The 23,130-nt window shown below is 44.6% G+C and overlaps 1 protein-coding gene across 1 annotated transcript; it reads right to left on the bottom strand.

Moving 5' to 3' along the window:
• Positions 1 to 9,355: 9,355 nt before the first annotated feature.
• LOC121289781 (extracellular calcium-sensing receptor-like) lies at positions 9,356 to 21,274 on the bottom strand. Its single transcript, XM_041209577.1, has 5 exons — positions 21,002 to 21,274; positions 16,419 to 17,255; positions 14,297 to 14,524; positions 13,156 to 13,279; positions 9,356 to 10,403 (listed from the first exon to the last, which is right to left on the bottom strand). The coding sequence occupies exons 1-5, from the start codon at positions 21,257 to 21,259 to the stop codon at positions 9,502 to 9,504; spliced, it is 2,349 nt and encodes a 782-aa protein (XP_041065511.1). The 5' UTR covers positions 21,260 to 21,274; the 3' UTR covers positions 9,356 to 9,501.
• Positions 21,275 to 23,130: the final 1,856 nt, after the last annotated feature.

The following is a 23,130-nucleotide window of genomic DNA, read 5'->3' as shown; positions in this document are numbered from 1 at the left end:
GGAGTGAATGTCCAGGTTGATAAAGTGTTTAAGAAGGTATATGGAATAATTTCCTTTATTATTTCCCTTCCATGGTGATGTAGTGATAATGAAACTGGACTAGTATTTCAGAGGCCCAGGCGAATGCTCTGGGGACATGGGTTCAAATCCCACCTTGGCAGCCGGTAGAATTTAAATCCAATTAACAAATCTGGAATATAAAGGTAATCTCACCAATTGCTGTAAAAGTCCACCTGGTTCACTAATGTCCTTTAAGGAAGGAAATCTGCTGTCCTTACCTGGTCTGGCCTACGTGTGACTCCAGAATCCCAGCAATGTGCTTGACTCTTAACTGCCCTCCACTGAGCGAGACACTCGGTTCAAGGGCAATTAGGGATGGGCAACAAATGCTGGCCTGGCCAGTGACACCCACATCCCAGGTTAGAATAAAGAAAAAGAATCAGCTGGGGCGCAGGGCAGAATCGTCAGTCCCGCTGGTGTCAGGGTGGATGGGGGGGGGGTGGAGAGAGAATTTGGCAGGAGGGGCAGAAACCGGTTTCGCACCGGCATGAAACCTCAGCGGGACCATCCGATGGTGCAGCGGGACGCTAATCCCGCTGGAGGCCGGCGTAAACCCGATTTGCATCCCGGTAATCGAATGCAAACTAAAGCCCGGCCGGAATCGTTTCCCCCCGCCTTCCCCCCCCTCCACCCCCACCCCCACCCCCCCCCCCCACCCCCCCACACCCGATTTACCCGTTACGCCGGCGGGAAAACACGCCAGCCCAGACACATCTGGACAGGTGTGACCTGCAGATATCAGGACTCACCTTTAGGGACTTGCTCAAATCACGGACATCTGAGGAGGAGAAGCTCCAGGAGCCCGACAGCTACCGGACCCGGTGTTGGGGGGAGGTGGATGTGCATCGCTTGCTGGGTGGATTCTCATGGACACACGGCTCCGCCAGGAAGTAGCTCACGGAAGGTGGGAGGTCTCCTTTGGTGTCCAGGGTCTGCTACGGTCTTGGCCATGGGCTGCTCTGGGTGATCGCCGAGGGTGGGGGAGAGGAAGGTCCAGCTGTGAGTGGGAGAGGAAGGTGTACCGAGGGGGGCGGGGGTCAGTGGAGGGGGTGTTTGGGTGGGAGGTTAAAGCAGGTCTAGGTTTGACTTGGAGAGGAATGGAGCGGGGAGGGCGGATTCAGGTTGGGAGTCAGGGGGACAAATGTATGGGGAGGGGGGTGCGTTTGGGAGTGGGGGCGTAGGTGTCGGAGGAGGACAGAAGTGTCGGGGGTGAGGGTGGGAGGAGAGGGAGGGTTTCAGGGCCAGCACACGGCAAATGGGGAGGTAGGTGTAGGAGGGGAGCAAGATGTAAGGGAGGGAGTTTGGAGAGGGAAAGGTGTCCGTGGAGAGGAGGGAGTTTAGAGGTGGGGAGGAGTCTGGGGGTTTTAGGGTGTTCAGAGGGGGGAAGGCATCCAGGGGGAGGAGGGAGTAAGGGTGAAGGAGGGAGTAAGGGTGGAAGAGGGAGTGAGAGTAGAGGAAGAAGTAAAAGGCAGGGGGGGCTTTCCAGGTGAACATACAAGGGAGGGGACTGTGGAGTCAATGACTGTCTCCTGAGGATAAAACTGAGGGTGGGGATGGTAGGAGGGAATGGTGAGTATGAGAGGGGACAGAGGGAGCCAGTAGGGTGGGAGGGTGAGCATGCATTGGTCTTATGCCCAGTGCAGTTGGTAAAGTAGAGTTATTTAGAAAATCCCAGAGGGAAACTTTAAACAACTGTCATAACCTATAATTTTAAGTGTTATGTTTGAGATGCGACTCTAAACTCAAGAATCAGACCACCAGTTCTCGAGGCTTTACATGAACTAATTGAAACATTTTATTAATTTACGCAGGTTAAAATATATGTATACATGGCTACAAATTACTACCATCATAACTTTTAACAATTCCCCAAACTAATCTCCATTAACACAACAGCAACCTATAGACTTAACCAGACACCAGGCAAAGCAATTTCACCTTACAAATTCAAAATGAGGTTCTTTCCACTGTGAAGCCAGTTGGACCAGTTGGAGGCTTACAGCTGCCTTTTGATCTTACATTGCCTCTGTTCTGTACACCCAAAAACTACTGAAGTTATACCTACCAGCCCCATTGAATGTTAATTCTCATTGTATCAACAACCTCTTTGAACTTCACCTTTTAACAATGAAATCATTTTCATAATACCAATTTTATTAGTAATATAAACATATTGCTTGGTAACTGTCAGATCGGTGTCAAGTTTTCACCCCACTTCTTGAATGCTCTATTCAAAAAATGCAAATGCTCGCTATCTCTCTTACTTTCAAAATTAGTACATATCAAAGCACCCAGACTAGACACCCCCATAGATTAACCTCTATCTTAAAATAAAAATATTTTCCAAAATATTATACACATTAATAGCTTCATGACAGTCAGTAGTGGTAGAAGGGATGGCAAACGTTGGTTGGTGGGGACACGGAGGCAGACACGGACCCTGGGGGTGGGAAAGAGGAGGTCAGGGACATCAGTGTGAATGGGGATGGGATACTCAGGAAGGTAGGGAACCTGGGCGTCCTGGAACAACAAGAGTTGGTAGGTGACGGTGGGGAGGTGGAAGGTAATGCCGGGTGGAAAGGACATGGGTGGCTGGGGGAGGGGAAAGGACAGCGGAGCTGGCAAGATACTTGACCACAACCCTTGTTGTCAAAATTGAAAGTGAGCAGAGCCTCATGTTGGATGGGCACAGGTGCTACATGGGAGTTGTTATGACATAGCCTACATCAACTGCTGTGCAAACCAAATCCCAAAGGGAAACTTGGCTTGTGGGTCATACCCTTTTCTTGTGTTCTGAAAATGAGATGGAGACATACTGACCTCAGCAGTAAGAAGTCCAGTAACGCTTTTGGAATTTTAAAAAATGAAAAGTAAAAGTTTTATTAACAAGAATAAAAGAAAACTTAAGCGCACAAGATTACAGTTACACAGTTAAGCTTAGTCTTAAAACACATTCCCAAAAAAGACTGTCAACTTGGTCAGACCCACAAGTAAACACCTTCCAGGCAACATTCCCTTATAGGTGTTTAATTTTTTTTTTAAATCCACTAATATTACCCAAGGCAAACTGCTGTAGCTTCAATAAAGGCATACCACATGACCTGTAACTCTCTTCCACGCTGCTGTGAAAATGCAAACTTCAGAATAAAATTGCTTTTTGCAGCCCAAGACTTTTCTGGTTTGACTGGATGGCTGATTCAAACTGCATCCTCTTTCAAGCACAGCTCCAGTATAGCTCCAGCTGCTACATCTCATACCTCCAGCTCAACAGCCCAACAGTTCAAACATCTACAGCCAATCTATGATCTCCACAGTAACTCTAAAAACCTTTACTTTCCTTTTCATCTCAGGTTCCATTGTTTTCACACCTCTTTGAAACTCAAGTCCTTCCAAATATAAGATCTTCCACTTTTTCATCTTTTCTTTGCTTTTGGGTCAATAAAATACAATAACTCCCTTTCTAATTACCTATGGAACTCCTGCAAGATGCAAAAATGTCTCTTGATAACTCTGACTCCCCTTTGATATTCAAACAAACTCTCCACTTACCTAAAAATGCAAATATTAGATCTAACCTATTTACTTGTACCTCAACCTAACAGCTCTATCCTTTTCATGTTTTAAACCCCCCAGACAACATGTCTCCAATTAATCTCTACCCAGCTTAATTAAATCATATGCCCACACAGACACACACAGCCTTTTCACAGAAAAACACAATATTCCCCCAAAAAATCCATTTCTCATAGAGGGCAATCAGTGGGTGGGTGGATATGCAGGTCAGCTCAGACGGACAACTGAAAGAGAACCACAGCAGGCAGCACTGAAAATTCTCAGGACAGTAGGGTGAGTATGATGGATCTGAGTGCATAAGGCTCTGAATGACCCTGCCACACACACACACACACACTTCTTCCTACAGAATTACTTGTGGTCTGGAAGCGTGCAGCTGAACTGCTAGCTGGGGGAATATGCAGTTTGAGGACTTGCGAAGCCTGTCAATGAAGCTGAAAGACATTACACATTATTCAGTGAAAGTGAATATATTTCCTGGTCATAAAGTGACAAAATGTGTTCACCAGTGCGGCAGCTTGTATTCAGGATTTCTTAACTTATCTAGGTCTACCACTTCTTCTAGGTGCTGACCTGACATCCGCAGCAGGGGTGGAGACAGTTTTTGCAACGATCGGCCCTGTTGCCTCTGATGATTTTCTCATGTGTCCTCTGGAGAACCAAGGCCATGAAAGCCCCGGCTTGCTTTGGCTGTCCTCCTGTGTGCCAGCTGCTCCCCCCCAGAGGATGAGGTTGAGAGGGTCGCTGGCAAAGGGGGCTCGGAGGGTGCGGGCAGCCGCTGAGATTCCTGAGTGGATGACCCAGAGTGTCCAGCTGCCGCTCCTCCTCCCTTCAGGTGTCCAAGGGGCCCACCTGACTCCTTGAGGGGAAGGAGCACCTTTAGGGATGTCGGGCTGCCCCATTTCCCTCTCGCATTGCCGCTGCATGGTTACCGTGCTGGAGTGCAGGTCTGCGCGCATCTCTGTATTCTGCTGGATCAGGGCCTCCATGGCGTTCGCCATCCCCCCCTTGGAGACCTCCATGCCCACACATGTGGGTACCACTTCATTAGAGAGCAAGCGGACACACTTGTCCGACTCACGTGCTGCTCTGTTGAGGGCTTCTAACAGCTCTGCGAGATGTTCCCCCGCCTTCTGCTGACTCTCCACGATGAGTTGGAAGGCCGAATCCAGAAGCTCGTCATCTGACTCGGAATTCACAGTGGCCTCTTTCCCAGCAGCCATCCGAGCGCTGAGGAGTCAGCTGAACCTGCCTCTTCCAGTTGTGGATACGTGTCCGTGCGGTGACCGCCAGATTCTGAACCCGAGCCTGCTCTAGATCTAGGCCCCACCAACCCATGTGTCTCTGCGCTGGTGGAGGGTGTGGGTAAGCGCTGTGATGGGTCTTCCAGGCTGCTTATTTCCAGCTCTTCAATGGAGGAGGTGTCGTCTTGGCTGGAGGTGAGCACCTGGATGGAGCTGAGGGATTGGCTGGCTGAGGGTGTTGGTCACTTAGCAAAGTTCCCTGTGAACCAAAGTAGAGAGAATTAGTCAAAAGTAGGCAAGACAGCACTCATGGTTGCACTGAGGGAGCGATGTTGTGGTGCAGGATCCTCAGGTGGGTGTTCACTGCTGACCTCACCACCACCGCAGGCACAGTCTACATCCTCACAGTCAGCGCGATGATGCACCCCTCAAAGTGTGTGAGGGTCCTAAAGTTGCCCCCTCCACCCCCAGTCTGGGACCTCTCCCCGCTGTTGTGGGCCAGTTTCTCCTGTGTGAAAACATGCAGAGAAATTGTGTGTGCAGGACGCATGGCACTGCGTTTGTGTGGTGAGCGCAGCCATGGACAGGATGAGGACACGAGCTCCAGAGGATATGAGCCTGATGGAGGTCTGAGGGTGTGTGTGAGAGTTAGTGATGTTTTCCCTTGAGGTGTGAGATCCCTGTGGATGTGTGATATGTTTGTGAGTGTGTGAGTTGAGAGTGATGAGGTGGTTGACTATATTGGCGGAACATATGAGAGTATTTATCCCCTTCCTGCACTGGATGGTTGACCTCTTCTGTGCTCCAGTGGTGCTGACCACCGCTGTCACCTCCGCCCAGGCCAGATTGGTGACTCTGGTGGACTTCCTGTGGCCAGAGTGGGGGTAGAGGAAATCACTGTGGCCTTGCAGTAGGTCAAGCAGGTGCCCCAGAGAGACATCGCTAAATTTGGGGGCTACCACCTTCTTTGCTTTCAGGGCCACTTGTTGTCTGGAGCAGCCCTGGCCTAAAGACATGAAATAGGCTGCACTCTGGCGCACTTCAAATGTGGCACCTGGAGTGAGGAAGTGCTGAGATCCGGGCATGGTGGGCAAACCCAGTTAATGCATTAATAATGAGGTGGGACGCGGCGGGAATGGGACAACACGACATGAAAACCCGGAATTGCGGCCAGAAGGCAAACTGTTGTTTTTCACACCTGAAGCCGCACTTAGTGCAAATCTGGGGCTTTTCCACCCTAAGGGTCCTTCTACCATTCTCCATCAATGTTTCTAAATTATATTGAATCCTCTGAGGGTCATTATAACGCAGTTCCATACTTACTCACACTCGACAACCCACCCCAGCATCGCCCACCTCGCCCACTGGGGCTGCCACACTTCAAAACTGCAGCTCCTGACCAAGCCACCAAGCCGACAGCATTTACGTCCCATCACCTGTCCTCAGGAGGGCAATGAGCTTGGAAGTGGCCAATTAGGAAGCCGCCTCCAAGAATATTGTGAGCCAGTCTGGATCTCCCTTAGTGCGGACTCAGGACCCCTATTTGGTCCTTAGGACCTTCAGGGCCCTGAAGAAATCCTGGGAAGATCCTGCCCTTGGCTTCAGTGTGTTATATGAAGTCAGCCTCGGACCTGACTCTGGAATTGTGTCGCACACCCCAAACCATTTAGCACTGACACAGGAGTGACAATATAACATCAAGCCTAGAGCACAGCGATTGGTCTCCTTGGGCTTTGTTAGAACAAGGGCAGCAGACACATGGGAACACCGCCACCTGCAAGTTCCCCTCCAAGCCACTCATCATCCTGACTTGGAAATATATCGCCATCCCTTCACTGTCGCTGGGTCAAAATCCTGGAACTCCCTCCCTAACAGCACTGTGGGTGTACCTACATCACATGGACTGCAGCGGTTCAAGAAGGCAGCTCACTGCCACCTTCTCAAGGGCAATTAGGGATGGGTAATGAATGCTGACCTAGCTAGTGATGCCCACATCCCTTTTTTGTATATAAAATATATTTATGAACTGTTAGTTAATCCAGCAGGCACCAATAATGCGGTGATTTTGCACTGAGCTGAGTGCAGAGCTGACAAGACGCACAGGAAGCTGGCAGAGGGATGAGCCTCAGAGTCTATCACTGAGGAAGATGTTCCTCTCTCACCATCGATCCACTGAGAGGCTGATATTGAAGAGTAGACCATGTAGTACCGATGCAAGGAGCTCGCCTGTACTTTTAATATTCTGCAGTAGTGGACTGGCTGCTCATCTTACACACTGGGTAATTTTGTACACCGTCCGTTTTGCTCACTGCCTGATTTATACACAGCCCATTTTGCAGACATGAGGGAAAATGTTTCATACCGCGAGCGGCTGGGATCTGGAATACACTGAGAATGTGGTGGAGGCAGGTTCAATCGAGGTATTTAATAAAGAATTGGATTGTTATTTGATAAGGAAGAATGTGCAGGGCTACAGGGAGGAGGCTGGATGAGCAGCACGAGGTAAATTGCTCCTTCAACGAGCCAGTGCAAAGAAAAGGGGCTGAATGACCTCCTTCTGTGCTGTAACCATTCTGTGATTCTGTGCATCTATTTTTTTTCACCGCCCTGTCCACCCTTCAATGCAAATCAGGCACTTTTTCAGGTGTCGATCCATCTTCAGTCAGTGATAAAAAAATGAAATTTCAGCCCAGGGATTGGATCAGGAATACTTACCATTGAAATACTGGAATAAGGAAGTTCAGCTTCTAACTGCGAACAAGTGACCCTCTTCCATAATGGCAATGGTAACTTCAACAGAAACCCTCAGAGCTTGGAACATGTTGTGCAATAGAAAATAAGCCTGCCCTTTGCAGAATGCGCGTGCATTCTGAGTGAGATTATCCTGAATAATGAAATGTCAGACAAAGTTATCTCAACAGGATAGTCTTTATTGAGTGGTAATTGTTAACACTCTTTCACTGATGTGGTTATGAGAATTTGGAATCTGCAGGTTGAAGCGATACATCCAAGGCGATGTTAGCAGTTAGTGTGAACAGATTCCAGGTGCAATTAAATATGTTTCTGGCATGTGAAGGAGCTGAGGGATGACCTGAGATTCTAAGCAGAGGTGAAAGTGCTCACCAAATGAGCTGGACGTATTGGACATAACGATCTTTGCCAGTTCCAAACTGTTCTCCTGTTCCCTAAACCAGAAAATGATCAGAATGTATTCGGGTATGGTAGCATGATAGATTAGTAATTCAGCAGCCGGGAATAATGACGTAGAGACATGAATTCAGATCTCACCATGGCAGTTGGAGAATTTAAATCCAATTAATTAAATAAAATTCAAACAAAATCTGGAATAAGAAGCTAATATCAGTAATGGTGAACAAGAAGCCACTGATACTTTAGGAAAACAAACCCATCTGGGGTTCACTAATATTCTTTAGGGAAGGGAAAGTATTTCATTGGCTGCAAAGACCTTCCAGTGATCATCAAAGGTGCAATAAAAATGCAAGTCTTTTTTTCCTGTGGTGTGAATCTGGAGTGAGATTTTCAACTTCCCTCCCAAGAGTACAATAATAATTATGATGGATCATCCACCTGTTGTAGAAACCACTCAATCCTTATTTCCACTGAAGTTAACAGCAATGGAAATTGGCTGATTCCTATAATGGGCAACTTCCCTGTAATAGTGTTGTGCACCTAGGTGGGGAGTTGAAAATTTATTCCAGCTTTTCCTTCAAACATCTCTCTCCATTACATTATAATGTCACTTATCCTACAATAGATTTGCAGGTATAGAATTTCCATTTCTCATCAAAAGATCAAGGACTTTCAAGTACACATTACACCCAGCACAAATCAAACATCTGTGATCTTTTGCTCTGGATTAAAAAACATTGCGTTGGAAGTGGTCACGCCTCAAACTGAATCAATCATCAAGATGATTGTTTTGGGGTATTTTTCTTATTTATTTGTTCACAGGATGCGGGTATCAATGACTAGGGCAACATTTATAGCCCATCCCTAATTGCCACTGAGAAGGTGGTGATGAATTGCCTTGAATGTGCAGTCCGTGTGGTGTAGGTGCACCCACAGTGCTGTTAGGGAGGGAGTTCCAAGTCAGGATGGTGAGTGGTTTGGAAGGGAACTTGCAGGTGGTGGTGTTCCCATCCATCTGCTGCCCTTGTCCTAGGTGGTAGAGGTCACAGGTTTGGAAGGTGCTGTCAAAGAAGGCTTGATGCAGTGCATCTTGTAGATGGTACACACTGCTTCCAATGTACATCGGTGGTGGAGGGAGTGAATGTTTAAGGTGGTGGATGGGGCGCCAATCAAGCGGGCTGCTTTTTCCTGCATGGCATTGAGCTTCTTGACCAGGTTACTGCTCTTAAATATAACAAGGAATATTTTAAAATAAACAAATAATTACATTCCAAAAAAATGCCTGACTGCACTGGTTTTTGGAACAATTTATGTTTGGCGGCCTGCAATTGAACTTGAGTGGAGGTTTGAGCAGGAAATGGCCAATGCAGACAGCTAGCATCATTCGGAGTCAATCTGTGTCGGATGACTAATCGTGCTCCAATTACCTATTCTTAGGATTAAATTAATATTAAGATTGTAGGTAAGATTTGCCCTAACCTGTTTTATTCATAAGATGCTTCTTAGTGTTTCTTTCTGGTTTTAATAGAATTATATAACATTTTGGAGCAAATATGCAGATAAGCAGACCAAAGCTCGATGCCAAAATGGCAAAGATCTCAACAGCCACGGTATATTTCCCAGGAGAACTGACATAGGCTGGGATAAAGGTCAACCAAACTGCACAGAAAATCAGCATGCTAAAGGTGATGAACTTGGCCTCATTGAAATTATCTGGCAGCTTTCGAGCTAAGAATGCAAGAAAAAAGCTCATGCAGGACAGAAAGCCGATATAACCCAGCACACAGCAGAATGCTATCACTGAGCCCAAATCACACTCAAAAATAATCTTCTCTTTGTAATATTTGATCTGCTTTACTGGAAATGGTGAGGACACAAGAAGCCAGACAACACAGATCACAACTTGGACAAGCGTGCAGAGAAGGACGCTGAAGATTTGCTGCAGAGTCCCAAACCATTTCATCAAGTTATTGTTAGGAAATGTGGCTTTAAACGCCATCAGTACAACCAGGGTTTTGGCCAGCACACACGAGATGCAGAGAACAAGACTGACCCCAAACAGTGTGTGCCTCAGCATGCAGGACCACACTGATGGTTGGCCAATAAAGGTCAACGAGCACAGGAAACACAACATCAATGAGAACAGAAGAAGGAAACTGAGTTCGGAATTGTTGGCTCGAACGATCGGAGTCTTCCTGTAATACCAGAGGACCCCTGCAACAGACACTGTGCTGGCCGTTCCAAGCAAGGACATAGTCGTCAGGGTGATTCCCATCGCCTCTTTAAATGAGAGGAACTCAATTTCTTTAGGGAGGCATTCATTCCTTTGTGGATTGGGCCAGTCTTCCAGCGCACATGGGATACAGTTTAGTGAATCTAAGGATAGAACAACAATAGTTTGCATTGATAGAACATCTTTAACATAAAAAAAGACACACACAACAGTGCTTTGCAGTGGCTTAATGGAAAGAATGGATTTTGGCTGGAAGGAGGTCCGAAGAAGGTTGACTAAAATGAGGTGAATTTTAAGGCAGCTCTTAAAGAAAAGAGAGAGAGGAAAAGAGCCCAGGAGGTTGTAAGGAAGGAATTCAGGAGAGTGAGGCTTGTGTTAACAAGGCTGTCAATGGCTGAACAAAGAGATGAGGGAAGTGTACAGGAGGTCAGAGTTAAAGCAAAAGGAGAGTTGAACCTGCTGGGGGTGGGGTGAGCTGGGAAGGAGGAAGAGGTGTGGTGGCTTGAGGAGGGTGTTTTGGTGCCAGAAAAGATTTTGGAGATAAGAAAGGCTAAGGCCATGAACGATCTAAACTCAGGGGTGAGAACATTACATTGAACGTATTAGGGGAGTTGGAGCCAATGTACATTACGAAGGAAAGAGATAAACTGAACTTGATGTAGGTCAGGATGAGACAGAAAATATTTGCATGAGCTGAAGTTTACAGGGAGTAAAGTACAGGAAATCATTGGAATAGTCAACTCTGGAAGTGTCAAAGGCATGGAAGCATGCTTCAGCAGCAGAAGGACTGAAATAATGGTGGGGACAGACAGTCAAAAAAGTGTAGGAGGCGCAAGTCAGTAGAGAGATTATGGGGTCTGTAGCTCAGCTTGTGGTTAAACAGGATGGTAAGCCATCAACTTTAGCATCCGACAGTGGCTGGAAAAGAGTTCGAATCAGTATTGGGGCACAGAATTTGTGGCAATGGTGAAAGACAATGGCTTTGGTCTTCTCAATGTTCATTAGGAAGAAATTGCAGCTCATCCATGAATGGGTGTCAACACAAAGGCAATGGAAGAGTTGGGAAAGCTGTGGACAGTTATAGTTGGGCGTCATTAATGTGCTAATAGAAGTTGACTCCCTTCTCTAGTGATAATGTCACCAAGACCCACCATATAGATGAGGAAGAGGAGACTGACAAGAATGAATCCTCAAGAAATTGGGGTAATGGTGTAGGGGTGGGAAAAGAATAAATTTTTGGAATTGTTGTGGCTGATTGAACAGGTAAGAGGAGAACCAAAAGGGGGAAGATCAATCTGAGCCTGATAACGGAGGAGAGGCATTGGAGGAAGCTGGCATGATCAACCATGCCAAAAACTCCAGAGTGTTCAAGGGGGATAAGTAGGGATAATGCACCATGATCACAGTTACAGAGGGTGGTATTTTCAATTTGAAATGCACTGTCTGAAAGAGTGGTGGAATCAGATTTAATAATAACAGCCAAAAGAGTTGGATAAGGAATGGAAGAGAAAAAAATATTGGGCTATGTGGAAAGAACAGGGGAATGGAACTAATTGGAATAGCTCTACCAAAGAGCCAGCGCAGGCATAATAGGCTAAATGGCCTCCTTCTGTGCTCTTTGGTCCTATGCTTCTATGTTATGACCAATTACTTACATTTTTGTCCATTGCCAGGTGATTATTCAATTAAAAAGCAACATTTAAATATTTTTGAAAACTCAGATTTTTTATTATCACAATAATGGTTCTGTTTTTTTTTTATCTAATTCTGGCAACACAAAGGGACATGGATCTCAAATGTAGCATCTTCCACATTATCTTGTCATACATTTTTCTTGAAAAGTGAGGGTCCAAGCCCAGTAAACAGCAAACCAAACAGTAAAAGAAAGGAATTGAGAAATTCACTTCAGTTACAGCTGGGATTGTCCACCTTAAAACAGAAAATGTAAAAGGGAGATTTAATAACATTATGTGGGGTCTATGGTATGTTAATTAAGATACACAAGTGAAGGACATTGTTTAATTAAGTACTTATAGCATTTGTAAAGAGAGGCTGCTGCGACTAGTGGGCACCACAGGGGCTGCAGTATATCATCAGCTCGGAAATTATATCTTAATTTGATTTAAGTTTCTGTTGCAATTTTGCCATTTCATTACAGTGCCCCTTTAAGGAGCTGTCACTTTTATTTGTTTGTTTACTTCATTGATTTATTGTTTAAAAAGAGTATAAAGAGAGACTGATGGGTCGCTCGGTTGGTAGGTAGGAAACAAGCATATGTAATGCTACATTCGTGAATAAACCTATTATTGAGACAAGTATTAGTGTCTAGTTTCATACTTCACAAAACATTGAAATACACAGTCATACCCGCAAAAGGCATCACTTCCATAAATATGCAAGATTAGCAACATTCACATAAACTATTCCTGCTTGGTCAAGGAAAGTATTCTCACACATGGGGCTGAAGATGATTGGGATGAAGGGAGGGCTTAATGGAATAACAGCTAGGATAAAAGATGTCCGCCCTTTGTCTCTGTGCAGCAGAGAGAGAGAGAGAGAGTGAGAGAGAGAGACCATTCAGAGGTACAAACAAGACAAGAGACAAGGGAGAGAGAGAGAGCGAGGCTTGAATACCAAAAGACCAAAACTGTGAGAGAAACAATTTGTGCACTCTGCCACCCAGAGCTTGACACAGATAGTATAATCCGAGTTAAACCAAAAATCACCATCTATGTTTATTGGCATAGCTTATCTGAGGATTTAATAAACGTATCCTGACTTTGTCTCAATAAAGTCGATTCACAACAAAGCTTTGCTGCCATGTCTGTTCCTGCCTTAAAGGGGTGCAAGCCCCCCAAGTCCCGACATGGGTTTTATGGAGAGTTAATCATTTACCTGTGTCATTACTGATTTCACCATCAGGGCATGGCAAACAATCAGAACAGCAAAGTGGTTGTCCTTTTAGAACTGCTTTCCTCGTGCCAGGAGGACAACTTCCTGTGCACACTGACTGGGGGACCTAAATTACAAAAATGAGAAACACACACAAATGATCAATTCATACATAATCTATTAAAGATCAACATTTTGTCTTTAATCATTCACAGGATGTAGAGATCGATGGCATGGCCTATTCTGTCATCACCCATCTGCTCGCTGACCTAATTGGTCACTGGTCTGGCAACAGCTCTATTTTAAAATCCTCATACCTCCCTCCCTCCCTATTTCTGTAACCTCCTCCAGCCACACAACCCTCTGTGATCTCTGCACTCCTCCAATTCTGGCCCTAATTTTCATCACCCAGCAATGGCTGCTGTGCCTTCAGCTGTCAAGACGCCAGTGGTGGGAATTCCTCCACACATCTCTTCACCTCTCTGCCTTCCTCTCCTCCTTTAGGCTGTTCCTTACAACTTACCTTTTTCACCATGTTTTTGGCCTAAAATCTCCTTCTGAGGCTCAGTGTCAAATTTTGTTTGATAATGCTCCAATGAAGTGCATTGGGATGTTAAAGGTGTAGAATATGCTAAGCCAGGATTCTAATAAGAACTGTAGCTGCATCAGGGTATTTACTTAAAAACTAGTTGATTTATACTATTTATAGTATGTACATAGTTGCTACAGGGAAGGCACATCTCCCCTCAGGGCTACCTGTCAGCTGCCTAGAGTGCCTAGCTCATGACTGCCTGATGTTAATGCTAAGTCATCATGTACCTCGGATTAGCACATCCATTCTGTTAACCCTTTATACTACAAAAAGTGTTATACAAATACAAATTGTTGTATTTACTTTTCATCCTTAATTACTCTGAAAAGTTGCTAAGTGACCTGCTGGAGCCCTTCGAGGGAGCATTTAAGAGTCAATCATATTGATGTGGGACTGGAGTTACATAAAGGTCAGGCCAGGTAAAGACATTAATGAACCCGTTGGCTTTATGATATTCAGGCAGCTTTATGGTCACTCTTACTGATCCCAGTATCAATACCTATCAGCAAAACGTGCTGCTTGTAGAACTAATGAACAATTGATCCAGCTTACCATCACTTGATTATTGTGCCAAATAATATTTCTTTCATTTATCAGAAGATCGTGCCCCAAACCTAAAGCAGCATCAAACCTGCCGACTTGAACATAATTAACAGAACCATCTGCGTTTTTGTGCCAGTTGATTATATCGTAAGATGCGAGCGGATCCCCATTCTCATCGAAATAGATCTCCTCCCCTAATTTAGTGGTGTATCTCACTTCTTTCAGGTAATGGAGGAGCTTTGGAAAGATTAGAACACAGGTTAATCGCTGTCCTTAAACATCAGAACTCATAATGTTGTACTTACAAATGCAGCAACATAACTAGAAGATACCCCGTGCCTAAGATACTGTAGCTGCATAAACTATAACTCAGGTGTTAAACTGTTAACATTTATTCAGCATTGTCAATGAATGTAAGAATTTAATCATCTAATTTGATTTTCCCTAGCCAAGCAGTGAAGGCAGAAATCTGCCCATTCTGTGTGACAGTTGCAACAAGGTAGTTTCATATGTTTTAAAATTAGGGGTCGCCCTTTTAGGACAGAGATGGGGTGAATTTTCTTTCTCTCAGAGGGTTGTGCAACTTTGGAACTCTCTGCCTCAGAAGGTGGTAGAGGTGGATTCATTGAATACAATTAAGGCAGAGGTAGATAGATTCTTGTTAGGCAAGGGAAACAAAGGTTATCGGGAGTAGATGGGAATGTGGAATTAGTAATACAAACAAATCAGCCACGATCTTATTGAATGGCACAGCAGGCTCGACAGGCTGAATAATCCCCTTCTGTTCCTATTTCATATGTGCACATATAGCCAGACATACATGCAACAAGGCAATTAATTAACCATCTCACAGTTTTCTCCCTTTCTCTTCTAAAAGCATGGTACAACTTGGCCTCCATGTGTCACATTTGATCCCATAAGGTTAGATGTCAGCACTTGACAGTGGGCAGCATTAAAGCAAAGGCCATTCTGGCCTAAAACAATGTTCAGACGTGAGGTTTATCCCTTGTGAAAATCAGAAGCAGGAAATCTTGACTCATTATTTTTCACCTCACTAACCTAAAAGGGACTGAGGCTGGCAGGCTGTTACTGTCATAGGTGAGATTATCTTAGCCAACACAGATAAGGCATTGATATTGGGTTTGATCTGCTCAGTTCCTCATTTGCCACACCCCTCTTGGCCACTCGACAACTATAACATAGTTATTGGTGAAAAAGGACAAAACTTGGAGTACGAAGTATATCAACAGCTGGACAGAAATGTTCTAAAATTATATACGATAAATGTGAGATTATCCACTTTGGTAGCAAAAACAGGAAGACAGATTATCTGAATGGCTATAAATTGAGAGAGGTGAATATACAACGAGACCTGGGTGTCCTCATATACCAGTTACTGAAGGTAAGCATGCAGGTGCAGCAGGTGGTAAAGAAGGCAAATGGTATGTTGGCCTTCATAGCCAGAGGATTCGAGTGTAGGAGCAGGGATGTCTTGCTGCAATTATACAGGGCCTTGGTAAGACCACACCTGGAATATTGTATGCAGTTTTGGTCTCCTTATCTGAGGAAGGATATTCTTGCTATAGAGGGAGTGCAGAGAAGGTTTACCAGACTGATTCCTGGGATGGTGGGACTGACATATGATGAGAGATTGAGTCGGTTGGGATTATATTAGCTGGAGTTCAGAAGAATGAGGGGGGATCTCACAGAAACCTATAAAATTCTAACAGGGCTAGACAGGGTCAATGCAGGAAGGATGTTCCCGATGGTGGGGGAGTCCAGAACCAGGGGTCACATTCTGAGGATATGGGGTAGACCATTTAGGACTGAGATGAGGAGAAATTTCTTCACCCAGAGAGTGGTGAGCCTGTGGAATTCGCTACCACAAAAAGTAGTTGAGGCCAAAACATTGTATATTTTCAAGAAGGAGTTGGATATAGTTCTTGGGGCGAAAGGGATCAAAGGATATGGGGAGAAAGAGGGAGCAGGCTATTGAGTTGGGTGAACAGCCATGATCATGTTAAAATGGCAGAGCAGGCTTGAAGAGCCAAATGGCCTACTCCTGCTCCTATTTTCTACGTTCTCACATTTAAAATTGTGTGAATTTTTCAAGAAGTCCCAAATCTCTTACCTGCCATGGTTTGAAGTTGAAAATATTGGCACAGGTGTTGTTTGGCAGTGACCCAGTGCCATTTTTGCAAGAGTTCAGATTGTGAAGGGCATGAGCTATTGCATATATGGCTTTATACACATTATAAGAAACTCTCAGTTCAGACACATCTGAATATATGCTGTACGTATTGTTTAAATCCTCTGAACCTGTACATCGCTCATGAGTGATTATTGATGTGTTAATTCCTTTCATGGTACCTGATGTCCCAAGAGAACATTTAAACATTGCTTCCCACAATCCTTTTACAAAGAGATTATTTGGAGTTTTGAAAGGATGGGCTTGAAGAAGGAAACTTCTCAGGCCTGGAATCTCTGCTCTGTGAATTGCAAATCCTATTGTCCCGCTCAAAGATGGGAAATTTTCTTTGGTTGCAATCAAAGCAGATGTAACCCAGGCCTCACTCGCTATCCATTGTCTACCAGTGATATTTTGCTTTACAACTTCTGTGATTAAAGGGTATGCATCTCCCTCAATGGCAAACATGACAATGACCCTTGCTGTAGATGTCTTAATGGTTTCAGTTATTTGAAGTATCTTTCCCCTGGAGTACACTTTTGGAAGGACTTCAGTAAAAGCGATGCAGACACCATGTTTCCTGACTTCATCACTGAATGCTTGAATTGCACTATGGCCATAGTCATCATCACCTGCGATTGAGCCAACCCAGGTCCAGCCGAACCGCTGCACCAGTCGAGCGACACCTTGAGCCTGGTGAGCATCACTTGGCATTGTCCTGAAAAAGGCCGGGAACTTATTCCTGTGACCTAAACAGTCACAGGAAGCAAAGTAGCTGACCTGGGGAAAATCAACAATGTCATTTTTAATATAGCACTGAAAGGTTCTTGGCTATCATAAAAGCACAAAATGGTACAATACAGAAGGCGGCCATTTGGACAATCATGCCTGTGCTGTTCTATGAAAGAGTTATTCAGTTAGTTCCACTTTCCTGCAGTTTCTGCTCAGCCCAGATTTCTTTTTATCTTTTTCAAGTATTTATCCAATGGCCTTTTAAATATTGAGGTACTGGTCAGTCATAATCTAATTGAAAACAAAACAGGCTTGGATCGTCTCAACCTGTTCCTATGTTGGAGTTGTAAGGGTGGAGGGTTATTTTCACCTTCACTGCCTCGGTAGTCATCAGGAGGAGTAAATTGGCCACCTATGCAGAGCCCACCTGCAGTATGTTTCCAGTCCAATGGCAGAACATGCACTTTTGGGACTGGTTCTGGGGATTGAGTTGGCCCAAGTGGATCAAGTATCTGTCGGAGAGCCTCTAGGGGACAGTGACCATTGTACCAAAAGGTTTAGGTTAATAATGGAAAAGGACAGGGAACAATCCAGAGCAGGGATAATTAATTAGGGGAAAGCCAACTTCAAGGGGATGAGAATGCATCTGAGTTGAGTGTGTTGGAATCAAATGTTGGCAGAAAAGATGGTGGCTGAACAATCGGCCACCTTCAAAGAAAAAATATTGCAAGCAATGCCAAAGTATATTCCCTTCAGGGAGGAAGGTAGGACAAGTAAATCCTGAGCAACCTGGATGATGAGCAAGATAGAGGTAAAGATGAAAAGGAGTAAGTGCGTGTACGACAGATGTCAGGTAGAAAATATAATGGCGAATCAGGCTGAATATAGAAGGGAAGTGAAGAAGCTGATAAAAAAAGCAAGGAGAAAGCATGAAAAGAGGCTGGCAGCGAACTTAAAAGGGAATCCCAAGGTCTTCTGTAAGCATGTAAACAATAAATGGGTGGCAAAAGAAAGAGTAGGGTCAATTAGGGACAAAAAAGGTGACTTACATATGGAGGCTGGAGAAATGGCAGAGGTGTTGAATGAGTACTTTGTATCTTTACAAAGGAAGAAGATGCTACCCAGGCCGAGGTGAGAGAGGAGGCAACTGATACCCTAGAAGAACTTACAATTGAGAGGAAGGAGGTGTTGGAAAGGCTAGCTTGACTTAAAATAGATATTGTACCAGGACCGGATGAGATGCATCCAAAGCTACCGAGGGAAGTGAGTGTAGAAATTGCGGAGTCGCTAGTGATAATCTTCCAATCTTCCTTAGACACAAGGGAGGTGCCAGGATCTGGAGAACTACGAATGTTACAACCTTGTTCAAAAAGGGGTGCAAGGGTAAAGCTGGCAACTACTTACCAGACAGTTTGACCTCAGTGGTAGGGATACTTCTAGAAACTATAGTACGGGATAAAATTAATAATCACTTAGATAAATGCAGGGTAATTAAGGAAAGCTAGCATAGATTCATTAAGGGAAAATCATGTTTAACCAACTTTCTGGAGGTTTTTAAAGGTGGTATCAGAGAAGGCTGATAAGGGAAACGCTGTTGATGTGGTGTATATGGATTTTCAAAAAGCATTTCATATAGTGCCACACAACAGACTTGTGAGCAAAATTCAAGTCATGGAATAAAAGGGAAAGTAGGCACTTGGATAAGAAATTTGCTGAGTAACAGGAAACAGGGAGTAGTGATAAGTGGTTGTTTTTCAGATTGGAGAAAGGTTTGTAGTGGAGTCCCCCAGGGATCAGTGTTGGGACCCTTGCTCTTCCTGATATACATTAATGACCTAGACTGTGGTGTGCAGGGCATGATTTCAAAATTTGCAGATGGTATGAAGATTGGAATTGTTGTCAACTGTGATGGGAATAGTCTTGACTTCAAAAGGACACAGACATGTTGCTGGATTAGGCAGACAAGTGGCAGATGAAGTTCAATGAAGAGAAGTGTGAGGTGATTCATTTTGGCAGAAAAAATATGATCAGACAGTATAAGATAAAGGGAGAGCCTCTAAAGGAGGTGCAGGAAAAGAGGGACCACGATGTATATGTACATATGTCATTGAAGATGGCAGGGCATATTGAGAGAGCAGTTAATAAAGCATATAGTATCTTAGACTTTATTAATAGGGGCATTGAGTTCAAGAGTAAGGAGGTCATGTTGACACTAGTTAGGCCTCATCTGGAGTACTGCATCCAGTTCTGGGCATCAGAAGGATGTGAAGGCATTGGAGAGAGTAGAGAGGAGGTGCACAAGAATGATTCCAGGGATAAATAACTGTCACTATGAGAGTATATTGGAGAGGTTGGGACACTTTTCCTTGGAGAGAAGGCGGCTGAGAGGAGGCTTGATTGAGGTATTCAAGATCCTGAGATATAAGATCAGGGTAAATAGTGAGAAAATGTTCCCACTCAAGAGAATATCAAGAACTAGAGGGAACAGTTTCAAAATAATTGGAAAAAGGAGTAAATGTGATTTGAGGAAAAAGATTTTCACCCATTGGGTTGTGGAGGCTGGTTCAATCGAGGTATTCAAAAGGGAATTGGATTGCTACCTGAAAAGAAAGAATATGCAAGGTTACAGGGATAAGGCAGGGGAGTGGGACTAGGTGGAATGCTCTTTTAGAGACCCAGTGCAGACTCGATAGGCTGAATGTCCTCCTTCAGCACTGTAAAGATGCTGTGAAGGTACTGTTACTGGCTATATTCTGGATGGTGGAAGTGAAAACTGTCTTCATGCCTGTCAATTCTGATGGAGGTGACTTCTTGATTATCGGTAAGAGAGTAAAGGGAAAACCAAAGGAATACCATTGCTTGCTTTTTAATTTGTGTTACATCCTCTTGGCCGTTACTCATCCAAGACTCTTAATGGCAAGGCCAAAGTAGACAACTCGTCATGGAGAACTGGGACAAATTGGCAACTTGCCATCCTATCACACTGTATGACACAATGCCAATGGCATGTTGTGCGTCAAAATAGTGATTGTAACAACAAGTTGTATTTATACAGACCCTAGTAACATGTCCTTAGGGGCTTCACAGTATCAAAATTTGATGCTGAGCCACATAAGGAGACATTAGGACAGGTGAGCAAAGCTTGGCCAAAGAGTAAATTTTAAGGAGCATCTGCTAGGAAGTAGGAGAGATACAAAGGCAAAGAGATTTAGGGAGGGGATTACAAAGCTTAGGGCCTTGACAGAAGATACGACCACCAATGTTAGAATGATGAAATTTGGGGGATGCTCAAGAGGCCAAAAGTAAGGAACACAGATATCTCAGAGGGTTAAGGTGCTGGAGGAGATTACAGAGATAGGGATGGTCAATGCCACAGAGGGATTTGAAAACAAGGGTGACAATTTTAAAATCAAGGCATTGTCAACTTGGAGCCAATGTATGTCAGCGAGTACTGGGGTGATGGATGAATGAGACTTGGTGTGATTTAGGATGCTGGCATTAGAGTTATAGATGAGCTCAAGTTATGGAGTTTGGAAGATGGGAGGTCAGCCAGGGGGGCATAGAAATGATCAAGTTTAGGGGTAACAAAGGCATGGGTGGGGTGGGGGTGGTTTCCAACAGATGAGCTGAGGCAAGGTAGGGTGGGGCGATGGTATGGATATGGAAAAAGGCAATCTTGGTGATGGTACAGATGTGTGATTGGGGTTATGAACAGTCTGGTTCAGCCTCAGACAGCTGGAGGAAGTTCTGCTCAGGGTGGATGTCAGACTGCAGTCGTTAAACTTACAACATACCATTGGAATTCTGAAAGGGCCCAGTGTTCTTTGTATAATCATGGACTGTGTTGATCCTGAGTCTCCAACAATTACAGGAAAGGAGGAGAATCTCTCACAGTTATGACTGGATATTTCTTCATCCTCTCCACTCGTAGATGCTAAGGCTGATCTGAGAGACTGGGTGTGTGTCGCACAGGTATCATAAATCTGATAACCCAGTTTTATATTTGGAAGAAGCATTTTGTCTTTGTTTATTTCCTGAATCGCGAAAATCATTGTCTGCACCCAACGGAAGGATCTGAAATCAAAGCTGAGGATAGAGGTTCAATAACTAGAGTTTAATTCACATTCCAAACTGAGCAAAACAAGTAGAGATAAAGGGGTGAATTTTTAACATGCTGCCTAAGCATAAATATTGAGAATTGAGAATACCTCACACAAAGTTGCTTCATTTCCATTCCTAGCTGAAAACCCACTGCAGTGTTAATTTACATAGTAATTGATTGTGAAAGAAAAGAAAAAGGAAGATTTATATTGATTAGCATTTATTAGCCAATGAAATATTTTTGAAGTGTAGTCTGCCAACCTTCACACAGCAACAATGTGGCCATGATCAGATTTCTTCTTTGAGATGAGTACTAGTATTGTTGGGGAAACAAAATATATGCTCATTTTGGACAGAGTTAGCATTGAGCACTCCAAAATGAGGTAGGACGGGAAAAAAAGAAAGCTGGAAAAGAAAGGAAAAGAGAAATGACACAATAAGTCAGGCAACAGCTGTGAAGGGAACAAAAGGAATGTTTCAGGCTGTTGGTACTTATGAACATCTGAAAGTGTTGCAGATGAAAGGAAGGGAAATGGCTGCAGGGGTGTGGGGAGGTTGCCTGGGCGGCAGGGGGTTGGGGGGGGTGGAGCCCACAGTAAAATAAATAGAATGTGCTGCAATGCATTGAAATGGAGAAGACGAAATGGTCAAATGACAGACAGCATCTTAGTGTCAGGATTAACGTGAGAAATCAAAAACGGTAAAGGCCTGGATTTTTACTCAGCTGACCGGCCAGGTGTGGTTGCGTCAGTGGCATGGAGAACCTGGAAGTTGGGGTTTCCTCTTATGCTGTGCTCCACAAGGTGTGTAGGCCATCACCAATCAGTTTCCTGCCCAGAAACCAACCCAATTGGCAGACTTGGCTTGCAGTCGGACTGGGAATTGGGAATGCTGTAGGATCAGGTAAGTCCATGTTGGGGACAGGGATCTCGGATGGGGAAAGGGGGTAGTGATCTCAGAATGTAGGGGGGGTGGGGGGGAATCAATTGCCAGGGAGGTACACCAATCAGTGAGTGGAGCAGGGTGGTCTGGGGGCTGTGCTGCCCATCCAGGGGCTCTGGAGAGGAATAGGATTAGCAGGCCTGGGGGGAGAGAAGTGATTGGAGGCCTGGGCGTGAATTGAAGCCTTGGGAGAGATCAGAGGCCAGTAGAGGAAGTGATTGGAGGCTTTATAGTGAGGATTGGAGGCCTGAGGGGTATCAGAGGCCTGGGATCAAGGCTTGGGAAAACTCAATGTCAATAATTTAGTTTGAAGAGCAAAATGACGATGAATATTGCGGTATCATTATCATATTTAAAGTACCAACCCATCTCCTTGCAGCAAGTTGGTTGCCCACCCACATTGCCACCTCAGTTGAAGCCAGAAGCTGGCAAATTGGAGATGGGTTTGCATTAGAAATCTGATTTTTAAGATTTTAACCCCCACGCTGACCCAAATCTGCCCTGTTTTTTGTTGAAATCCCCCCCCCCAGTTTGTAAACGGCTGAAGAGGGTGGAGGAATAGACAGCTAGGTAAGAGAATCAGAGGAACGTGGCAAATTGGAGCAGGCTTCAGTGACCCAGGAGCCTGGTGGAAGAATAAACAGGTCAACACCAGGTGTCCTGGCCAATATTTATACGTCAACTAACACCACTAAAAAAACAGATTATTGGATTGTTACCACATTGCTGTTTGTGGGAGCTTAGTGTCTGCAAATTTACTGCTGTATTTTCTACAATATAACAATGATTACATTTCAAGAGTCTTTGCCTGTCAATTAACTCTCCAGTTCAAATCTCTGATCTTTGCCTCCCTCTCTGTTCTAATGAAGCTGAATGAAAC

The sequence above is a fragment of the Carcharodon carcharias genome, chromosome 2 (genome assembly GCF_017639515.1).
Source record: "Carcharodon carcharias isolate sCarCar2 chromosome 2, sCarCar2.pri, whole genome shotgun sequence".
Classification (NCBI taxonomy): Eukaryota; Metazoa; Chordata; class Chondrichthyes; order Lamniformes; family Lamnidae; genus Carcharodon; species Carcharodon carcharias.
Note: the sequence above shows the minus strand (reverse complement) of the source record. Positions and strands in the feature narration are given on the sequence as shown.